This window comes from Manis pentadactyla, chromosome 3, assembly GCF_030020395.1.
Source record: "Manis pentadactyla isolate mManPen7 chromosome 3, mManPen7.hap1, whole genome shotgun sequence".
Lineage (NCBI taxonomy): Eukaryota > Metazoa > Chordata > Mammalia > Pholidota > Manidae > Manis > Manis pentadactyla.
In genome coordinates, this window is record NC_080021.1 from 52133914 (window position 1) to 52145970 (window position 12057).

Here is a 12057-nt window from a genome sequence, read left to right on the forward strand (position 1 = left end):
CATCTCAACAGATGCTAAAAAAGTACTTGAAAAAATTCAACATTCATTTATGATTTTAAAACTCTCAACAAAATGGTATAGAGGGAAGATACCTCCACATAATAAAAGACCATATATGACAAATTCACAGCTGCCATCATACTCAATGGTGAAAAGCTGAAAGCTTTTCCTCTAAGATCAGGAACAAGACAAGGATATCCACTCTCACCACTTTCATTCAACAAAGTACTAAAAGTCCTAGCCATGACAATCAGACAAGAAAAAGAAATAAAAGGCATCCAAATTGATAAGAAGTAATATCGTCACTATTTGCAGATGATGTAATACTATATTGAGAGAACTTTGAAAACTTCACCAAAAACTACTAGAATTAATAAATGAATTCAGTAAAGTTACAGGATACAAAATCAATATACAGAAATATGTTGTGTTTTTATATACTAATAATGAACTGACATAGATAAATTATAAAAACATTCCCACTTATAATTGCATCAAAAAGAATAAAGTACCTAGGAATAAATTTAACCAAGGAGGGGAAAGACCTATACTCTAAGAGCTATAACACACTGATGAAAGAAATTGAAGATGAAACAAATCAATAGAAATTTATCTCATGCTCATGGATTGGAGCAATTAATACTGTTAAAATGTCCATACTACTCAAAGCAATCTACAGATGCAGTGCAATCCCTATCAAAATGCCAATGCCATTTTTCACAGAACTAGAACAAATAATCCTAAAATATACATGGAACCAGAAAAGACCTTGACAGCCAAAGAAATCTTGAGAAAGAAGAACAAAATTGGAGATATAACACTCCCATATTTCAAACTATACTACATAGCTATAATAAAACAGTATGATATTGGCACAAAAATACATATATAGATCAGTGGAATAGAATAGATAACCCTTATATAAACCTTCACTTACTTGGTCAATCAATGCACAATGGAAGCAAAAATATACAGTGGAGATAAGACAGTATCATAAATAAATGGTTGGAAAAACTGGACAACTGCATGCAAAAGAACAAAACTGGGGCGCTTTATTACATTACACACAAAAATAAACCTAAAATGGATTAAAGACCTAAATGTAAGAACTGAAACAGTAAAACTTTTAAAAGTAACATAGGCAGTAAACTCTGACATCAACGTTAGCAATTTTCTTCTGGATTTACTTATCCAGGCAAGAGAAACAAAAGAAAAAATAAACAAGTGGGAATACATCAAACTAAAAAGCTCCCATACAACAAAGGAAACCATCAACAAAACAAAAAGTCATCCCATTGAATGGGAGAAGATATTTACAAGCGACATATCTGATAAGGTCTTATATATCCAAAATATATAAGAACTTGTATAATTCAACCCAAAAAACCTCACAATAATCAGATTTTAAAATGGGCAGAAGATCTGAATAGGCATTTTCCCAAAGAAGACACAGACAGCCAACAGACACAAAGTGCTCAACATCAGTAATTATCAGGAAAAAGGAAATCAAAACCACAATGAGATATCACCTCACACCAGTCAGAATTGCTAGTATCATAATGACAATAAATAAATGTTGGCAAGGATGTGGAGAAAGGAGACCTTTGTGCATTGGGCACAGCCACTGAAGAAAACAATACAAAGGTTACTCGTAAAATTAAAAATAGAACTACTATACAACCCAGTAATCACACTTCTGGGTATTTACCAAAAGAAAACAAAAAAACACTAATTAGAAAAGATACATGTTCCCCTATGTTTAGTGCAGCATTATTTACAATAGCCAACATATGGAAGTATCCTTAGTGTCTATCAATAGATGAATGAATAAACATGATATTTTATATATATAATGGAATATTATAACACATAAAATTATGTATTATATAATATAATATGTAATCTTATAATATATAATGTAATATATATTCAATTATGATATATATTAGAATATTACTCAGCCATAAAAATAATTAAATCTTGCCAATTGCAGCAAAATGGAAGGACCTAGGGTGTATTATGTTAAGTGAAATAAGTCAAATGCCATATGATTTCACATATATCTGACATTTATAAAAGAAAACAAATGAACAAACAAAACAACACAGACTCACAAATGAAGAGAACAAACTGGGATTGCCAGGGGGAGGAAAAGGTGAAATAGGTGAAGGAGATAAAAGGGTACAAACTTCTAATTACGAAATAAATAAGTCACAGGGATAAAAAGTATAGCATGGGAAATATAGTCAATAATATTGTAATAACTTTGTATGGTAACTGCACTTACCATGGTGAACATTACATAATGTATATAATTGTGGAATCACTATATTATATACCTGAAACTAATACATGACATGTCACCTATACTTCAATAAAAGTAAATAAGTAAATTTTCCATAAACAAACAAACAAAATGCTCAGGAGTATTAACATATTCAAGGTAATGACAGGACGGTAAATTAATAAAAGAAATGTTACACAAACATTTTTAAAAATAAAAAGTGAATTGTGGTCATCATAAAATTCACAAGGACAATAAAGTAAACATAAATATTATTTTTAATTGAAGAAAGTCAGGATTGGTTCCACTACATGCCACCATGATTCTGATCATTCTTTTCAGGTGATTTCATACGATGAACACATTAAGAGTTCCACTTAAACCAAGGAAATTCAATCCCCATTCTCAAAGCAGGGGTTGGTGCTGACTTTACACTCCCACAATGAGCTTTGCTGACTTTAATCATCCTAATCATACATTAAATTGAAGCTATCAGCTTTATTTCCAGCCATCCCCACTACATTATCATCTCTCCACGGCTGAAACAATTTCTTAATTTATCTCAATACCAAATACATAATAGGAGTTCAAAATTGTCTGTGGAACTGAACAGACCATAAGGACAATGCCAAAACATAGTCATCTATCAGTACATCAAGGACCTTTTAAAGTATTTAAAGATTTTGGGTGCTAAAGCAGTAAATTTCATGATGATCTATCTCAAGTGGTATAACTAAGCTGTAAGTTTATATCCCTGCCTTTGACTAGGGCATACATTAATGGGATTCTTAACAGAAGGGAAAGAAAAGAATTAAATCTATAACTAAAAAGTAATGTTTTTAAATGACAGGAGCATATCCTGAGACCCAACTGGAATGTTTTTGCCATTCTGATTCTAGTTTTTTATCTTTTAATAATCTAAAAAAGAATGTTCAGACTTCCTCTGTACTCTGTTTAATAGAGAATTTATTGTGGACAAAGCATAGTTCTTGAACTCTGACTTAATGTACTTGGATTTCTTGCCATCAGTAAGTGGAAGAGAAGCACAAACTTCACATCTTTGATACTGTAACAGATACCCTGACACCTGTGGTAAAAACTAATGTATTAGGAATATGCTGGTCACCAAGGAAATGCTTTTCATTGTCAAACCTAGTCCTATAGGGAAAAAAATGGTGCTTGGTCTTCATAGTATGTCTATACTCAGATACATCCAAATAACTGGCAATTTAACTTTAAATGCTTCTGGAGGAAGACATGGGATAGTAAGAAAGCACTATTACAAAGACCTTGGGGTGAATTAAAATGTCAAAGTACACTTGAATAAAACATTAAAGTTGTTTGCTGCTTCAACAAGTCAGAAGAATCAAGTAACTCTTGGGGAAAACTGCACTAGGAAAGCAATTTGATGGAAGAACTTCTAGCACAACATAAAGCATAAAGCCAACTTGGAAGAATTTATTATTATGTGTTTTCACAAGCTGTCTCTCAAAAATCTCAAAAGAACACTTTAAAGATTTATGGTGCTGGTGGAGATAGAATTTGCTATATTGAACAAAATAAAAATCATTTTTGTTTTTCTGGTTTTTGTTTTTTATTTTCAAAATTACTGATCTTTAGACCTGGAAAGGAAGAACATTGGTACTCAAACTCTTAGCTAAAAGAGGACAAGAAAGGGTGGATTTGTTAAAGAGGAAATAAACTTCTGGCAAATGTGCAATACTTGCAATGGTGAACTTTACCAGCATCAATGTGCATGGCATTCTGTGACTGGGTGAGATATTATCTGCATAAGACTCCATATCTGGCCCAGGCGAGAGCCACCCAGTATACTTTGATTCAAAATGTGAAATTATGTGGTTGTTTAAGAATTTTTTTTATTTTCTTCACATGGTCATAAATATAAATTTAAAATTGTTATTGATCACATTATAAGAAAATTGATATTTTTATATACATATTAATATTATAATATCAGTCCATTTTGTATTATTCTATTTAATAAAGACATAAAATACTTCCTAATACTAGAGTACTATGCTCAGGACTTTACAGATAATAGTTCACCAAATCCTCATAACAACTCTATGATGTGTTTGTTAATATCCTCATTTTTTAAATGACAAAAATAAGACAGAAGGCTAAGTAACTTTCCCAAGTTCACATAGCCAGTAAGCAACAGAGCCAATATTGGAACTCAGGCAGTCTGGCTTCAGAGGCTGAGATAATTCAATCACTTCTCTGTGCTACCTGTGCATGCTCAGAGTCACGCAGGGAAAAGACATCTAATGAATGCTGAAAAATGATAACTAGAGATAGTCAACTTCTCATTACTTAAAAAAATCAATTGTACTTACAGATGTTTCAAAAATTTAAGAGTCTTAAATCTATGAATTAAATTACAGGAACAAATTATTCTAAATGCTTTATCTATTCTCTGATCCTTTCCCTCAAATAACTGTAATCATGTCTTTTCTCTTTATATCATTAGGTCTACTTTCTTGCATAGATACAATTTGATCAGGTTATTAACAGTAAATAAAAGTGATTAACTACTCAGTAAATTTTTGACATGCACAGAATTTATTTCCTATAACTCCTGCATATTATTTCTACTGTGGCCTATTCTCAATCTTCCATGCTTCATCCCTTCACTAACCTCAAACTGTCTTTTGGCTCCTTTTTCACAACTATTGGGCCCCAATTACTTTTTTTTGAGACTAGTTTTTTTAAGATAAATTTTAGATTTACAATAAAATTGAGAGGAAGGTACAGAAATTTCCCATAAATGCTTTTCCCCCACATAGCATATTCTCCAACAGGATCAACATCACTCACCAGAATGGCACATTTTTTAACAAGAATGAACCTAAATTGACACATAATAATCACCCAAAGTCCATAATTACATTATGGTTCACTCCTGGTTTGGCATGTATCTATCATTATAATATCATACAGAGTATTTTTACTGGCCTAAAAATCTTTTGTACTTTCCCTATTGATCTTTCCCTCTCCCACTACTACCTCTGGCAACCACTGATTTTTTTAAGTTCCCCATAGTTTTGTCTTTCTAGAATGTCATATAGTTAGAATGATACAGTAGGTAGCGTTCTCTGATTAGCTTCTTTCACTTAGTACTATGCGTTTTAGATTCTTCAATGGCTGGTCATGGCTTGATAGCTCATTTATTTTTATCACTGAACAATATTCCATTGTCGGGATACACCACAGTCTATCCATTTACCTCCTCTTATTCCTTCCAAGTTTTGGCAATCATGAATAAAGCTATTATAAACATCTGAGCACAAGGTTTTATGTACAAATGTTTTCAAATCCTTTGGGTAAATACAAGGAACACAATTGCTGGAACATGTGGTAAAAGTATGTTTACTTTTGTAAGAAAACAACAAACAGTTTTCCAAAGTGGCTGTATCCTTTTGCATTCTCACAGCAGTGCATAAGAGTTCCCATTACTCTACATGCTTGTCAGCATTTGGCATTGTTAGTTTTCCAGATTTGGACCATTCTAATAGGTGTACAATGGTACGCCATTGCTGTTTTAATTTGCACTTCCAAGATGACATATAATGTGGAGTATCTTTACATACGTTTTTTGCCATCTATATCTTTTTTCAATGAAGTGTCTGTTAAGGTTTTGGGTGCATTTTTTAATCAGGTTGTTTTCTTATGGTTGAGTTTTAAGGGTACTTTGTATATTTTGGAAAACAGTCCTTTACTAGATGTATCTTTTGCAAATACTTTCTCCCATTCTGTGCCTGTCTTCCTCTCTTGATACTGTCTTTTGCAGAGTAGAAGTTGGTTATTTTAATAAAGTACGGCCTATCAATTATTTCTTTCACAGACATAATCTTTGGTGTTGTATCTAAAAAGGCATCACCATAGCCAAGACCATCTAGATTTTCTCCTATGTTATCATCTAGGAGTTTTATCATTTTGTGTTTTACATTTAAGTGTGTGACCTATTTTGAGTTAATTTTTCTGAAGGGTGTGAATTCTGTGTCTAGGTTCATTTTTTTTTGCATGTGGATATCCAGTAGTTCCAGCACCATCTATTGAAGAAACCACCTTTACTCCTTTATATTGTCTGCTTCTTTGACAAAGATCAGTTGTTGACTAGATTTATGGGACTCTACTGTATTCTGTTGCATAGATGTGTTCTTTTGCCAAGACCACACTGTCTTGATTCATGTAGCTTTATAGTAAGTCTCCAAGTAGCATCAATCCTCCAACTTCCTTTTTCTCCTTCAATATTGCATTGGCTATTCTGGATCTTAGGCTTCTCCATATAAATTCTAGAATCAGTTTGTTGATAAATATAAAATAACTGCTGGGAATTTGATTGGGATTACACTGAATGTACAGATCAAGTAGGGAATAACCTACAGCTTGGTACTATTGAGACTTCCTATCTTAGACATGGAAAATCTCTCCATGTATTTAGTTTTTCTTTGTTTTTATTCATCAGAGTTTTATAGTTTTCTCCACATAGATCTTGTATATATTGTGTTAGATTTATGCCTAATTATTTCATTTTGGGGAGTTCACAAACTATATGATTTGTATTTTTAATTTCAATTTCCACTTGTTCACTATTGGCATATAGGAAGGCAATTAACATTTTATATTAACCTTGTACCCTGCAACATTGTTACTTTATTAGTTTTTTTGTCAATGTTTTCAGGTTTTCTACATAGATAATCATATAGTCTGTGACAAAGACAGTTTTATTCCCTCCATCCCAATTTGTGTATCTTTTATTTCCTTTTCTTGCTTTATTGAATTAGCAAGGACTACCCATATAATGTTTAGAAGGAATTGTGACATCCTTATACCTGATCTTAATGGGAAAGCTTTGAATTTCTCATCACTAAATCTGTTGATACATGTAGGTTTTTTGTAGGTAGTTTTAATTAATCTGAAAAAGATCCTTCTTTTCTTAGTTTATTGAGAGTTTTGACCATGAAGGGGTGTTGGGTTTTGCCAAATGCTCTTCTTGTATCTATTGATATGATCATATGTTTTTTTTCTATTTTATCCTATTGATGTGATGAATAACACTGATTTTCAAATATTTAATCAATCTTGCATAATGGGGATAACGCCGCTTGGTCACAATGTATGATTCGTTTTATACTTTTTTGGATTTGAACTAGTATAAAGTACCTTGTATTAACAAAACTCTCTTAATTTCTCCCTCTCATCTTTGCATCATTGTTGTCATTCACTTCACTTATACATAAGCATAGCCAAGCACATATATATTCATAAACACACAAAGTCAAAATACAGTGTTGCTTTCATTTTGAACAGTCTTATTTGTTAGATCAGTTAAGAAGGAAAAAGGTTTTTGTTTTCACTTATTCCTTTTCTGGTCTTCTTCCTTTCTTCTAATTAGGTCTGAGTTTCTGATCTATATTATTTCTTTTCCTTTTGAAGAATTTCTTTTAACATTTATTATAAGGCATGTACATGAGAAACAAATTCCTTCAATTTTCATTTGTCTAAGAAAGTCTTTAATTCTCCTTCATTTTGAACAATACTTTCTAGGTAAGAAATTCTAGGCTGGTGGGTTTTTTCTCTGAACATGTTAAATATTTCACTCCTTTCTCTTCTTGTTTTCATGGTTTTTGAGAAATCAGATGAAATTCTTTGTTCTATACATACAGTGTTTTTTTCTTCTGGCTTCTCTCAGGGTTTTTTCCTTTATCTCTGATTTTCTTTAATACAAAAATGAAGTGCCATTGTGTAGAAGTGCTTTTGCTTTTTGTTTGTGTGCAGTTATCCTGCTTGGTGCTCACTGAGCTTCTGGATCTGTGATTTACTGTCTGACATTAATTTGGGGAAACTCTTAGTCATTATTGTTTCAAATATTCTTCTGTTCCTTTCTCTTTTCCTTTTCCTTCTAGTATTCCCATTATACATGTTATATCTTTTATAATTGTCCCATAGTTCTTGAATATTCTACTCTATTCTATTCTGCTTCTTTTTTTTTTTTTCAGTCTTTGTTCTGTTTACTTTTCTGTTTTGGAGATTTTTTAATGAAATATTCTCAAGCTCAGAGATTCTTTCCTCAGCAGTGTCTAGTCTGAAAATAAGCTCATCAAAGGCATTCTTGACTTCTGTTACAATGTTTTTGACCTCTAACATTTCTTTTTGTTTCTTTCTTAGGATTCCCATCTCTCTGGTTACATTGTTCAATGATTCTTACATGCTGTCTACTTTATCCATTATAGCCATTGGCATATTAATTACAGTTGTTTTAAACTCCTCATCTGATAATATCAACCATGCATGTCTTGTTCTGATGTTTGCCTTTTTTCTTCAAATTGTGTTTTTCCCTTTCAGTGTACCTTGCAATTTTTTCCTGATAGCTACCATGATGTACTGGGTGAGAGGTACTACCAAAACTGGTGTTTAATAATGTGGTGGTGAGGTGTGTGTGTGTGTGTGTGTGTGTGTGTGTGTGTGGTGGATGGGGAAAGTATTCTATAGTTCTGTGATTAGGTGTCAGCCTTTTAGTGAGCCTGTCCTTTTGGACTGTGAACTTCACAAGTGTTTCTCAGTTTTTCTGCCTGGGTGGAACAGGATGGCTAGAGTGGGCTAGTTTGGGCATTTCCCTTTCCCCAGTTCAGTTAGGCTCTGGTAATACTCCAGCAGGTTAGGCACTGGTTAATTAGTTTTCCCTGATGGCAGGCCTTGTTAAGAACCGAGTAACAAAACATAAATAGACTCAAAGACACTGAGAAGTGATTGGTGATTACCATGGGGGAGGGGTTGGGATGTGTGAATCAAATAGATGAAAGGGATAAAGAGGCACAGAATCTCAATCATAATATAAATTAGTCATGGGGAAGAAAGTACAGCATAAAGAACATAGTCAATAACTCTAACATCATCCTATGTTGATAGATAGGAACTACACTTGTGAGCATTTAATATTGTAATTAGCTGTAGAGTACTATGTTGTATACTTAAAACTAATATAATACTGTATATCAACTATACTTCTATAAAATGTGATAGTAAGAAAAATAAAAAGAAAGAATAGAGTGTTGTGTTGTATTTTAAAATATTTTACTTCCCCCTCCCCTTGCCAAAAGCCCCAGGAAATTTTTCTACTTTACTTTCCTTCTTCTCTAGACCTGCCTTTTATTCATTTACATCTGAATTTCCCAAACTTCACACACACACTAGATGCTTGCTCATTTTCATTTCATTACTTAAACCAGGATTCTTCACAGAAAATGTGTGTACCCTCTCCCTTTCTTCATAGTAAAATCTTACTTGCCCTTTAAAGTTACCACAAGCTCCCCATTATCAACAGGCATTATTTGAACCTCAGTCAAAAGTAATCTCTCCCACCTCTGACATCCTTTAGAATATTTTGTCCTTCAGTTAGCACTTGATTTGAGACTATCTTATATTTTTAATTTGTATGTGTACCTATATTTAGTCTCCAACTAGAGGCAAGAAAAAAATTCCTCTAAATTCGGGATTCCCTACAACATCTAACAGAACTTTATAAATAATGCATACTATACTTTAAATTTGAGAACTGGAATAATGTTAAATTCATTTTTGTTTCTCCAGTACTCAGCAATCAATACATAGAAAAATGTGGGTGCTTATTTAAGGTTTGTTGAGTTAGCTATATTAAAATTACCAGTGAAAGAATAAAATATGCACTGCTATTAACTTATTCCCTAAGTAAAATAACTAATTGCTCCTCTGATTATAAGAAGTTTACAGAGTATAGATATGAAATTGTCTTTCTTCATATAAATATGATCATTGAAATAAAAATAGACTTTGAATGTTAAAACTCTCACTATAATAAAATATTGAAAGTCAATTATCATTGTTTGATGTTAAATAATCAATTTCATAGAATTAGATATTAAGGAAAAGTAAACTTTGTTTCATGTTTAAATAAACATGAAAAAAAGTAAGAAGTAAAAACTCTTTCATTTTTCCTACATAAGACCTACCATCTTTTGAGTTACAACTGAACCACATTTATTATAATAATAAATATAACTCTGGTTTACCAGTATGGAAAAAAATATAAATGAATGTCATAAGGAACACCAGGGACTTAATCTTGTTTAAGTGTCTTTATGTATACATTGTTCTTATCAATTAATGTGGGAATATATGAAACTGCTCATCAGGTATTATAATCAAGATGGATTCCACAATGATGTTTTTGAAATCTATCTAATACCCCACTTCAAAAATACTTTCTTCAAAGAACCTTACCCAGAAGTATAATATTAAAAGGATAAATAAATACAGAGGAGTTCTTGATGTAAGATGTGAGAACTAATGTGGGGAGCTGTTAAATATTCTACTCCAAACTACTGATGGTCCGTGGTGGTCTCAAAATGACAAAACAGTAAAATTAGAAATGTAGTGTGATGGGACATATTTACAGCCATCTGTTGTTGAGTAGTAACGCAGAATTTGGAAAGAACAAAAGCTAAATGGTGCCTAAATGGAAGTGGTCAATCCAATTTCTAAGAAAGATTGTTATGTTACAAAAACACCAGCCATGTTTACACTTAAAATACCATAATGTCACAAAAATTAGGGAATTGAAATTACATTAATGGTCTCAGGGGTCCAGTTTTCATAAAGAAATTTTCTGACCTTCAGAATTATTTAATTTTCTAGCATAATGTCAAACTAATTCCTGAGAATTTTGTCTCAGAAACACATTTGTCTACTCAACAGCACTTCCTCACTCCTGCCATACTTGTAATTTTGTTCAGGCATCAGGATTCACAGTGTCCAGAGATCATGGCTGAATCTTGATTGTCCTGAGCTTATAATGGTAATCAAATTCACCTGTATCAATTTTGAGTTGAAGTTTGGACTTTTTTAGTCCATTAGTGATGCTATAACAAAATACCAGAGATTTTTTGGCTTATAAACAGCAGAAATTTGCTGCCCACACATCTGGAATCTGGAAGTCCGAGATCAGGGTGCTAATATCTTCGAGTGAGAGCCCTCTTCTGGGTTGCAGACTTACTGCTGTAACCTCACAGGTGGAAGGGGGTGAGGGATCTCTCTGGAGTCTCTTCTATAATGGTATCAATCTCACTCCGGCTTTGCTCTCATAACCAAATTACTTCCTAAAGGTACCACCTACCAATACCATCATTTGGGGGGTTAGTATTTAAACATAAGCACTTTGAGGGATAAGCATTAAGGTATAACATTCAAATCATAGCAGGGACCTATGACCCAGTCTAGCCAATGAGACAGAAGTGATAGTCTGAGCCTTCTGTGGATTTTATGGAGATGTTTTCTTCACTGATAAAGGACACTGATGAAGAACCATCCCCCATCCCATGCCTGGAATAGTGACAAGAATTGAGGAGCAAATCTGAGGGGAAAAAACCAGGATTCTAGTGATAGCAGGATAGAAAGATGGGGGAGTCATCACTGAGTCCAAGTGATATCACTGTGGCCCTAAATTAACTAACTCTGAGCCATCTATATCCAGACTTCCTTTATATGACATAATAAATGTACTTATTGATAAGTCATTATTGAACAGGGTTTGAATTCAAAACACATTTGAAACTCTTAACTGATGTAGAGTTTAAGACCAAATTCACTAACCAAGTTTCATGAAATGGATTTCAACTGTAAGAAGAAAAAAATAATTCTATATTCAGAAGCAACAGAACATACTCAAAGTTTATGTTAATGTCAACAATTCTGACAGTTACTGGTGTCATCTA

At 32.8% G+C, this 12057-nt stretch overlaps 1 protein-coding gene across 1 annotated transcript in view; it reads right to left on the reverse strand.

Annotated features, from left to right (window-relative positions):
• The window catches only part of CNBD1 (cyclic nucleotide binding domain containing 1), a 296599-nt gene that overhangs the window by 206028 nt on the left and 78514 nt on the right, over positions 1 to 12057 (reverse strand). Inside the window, exon 4 of the mRNA XM_036925074.2 lies at positions 2726 to 2736. Within this exon, the coding sequence (XP_036780969.2) occupies positions 2726 to 2736 (11 nt within the window). The remainder of the gene's footprint in view (positions 1 to 2725; positions 2737 to 12057) is intronic.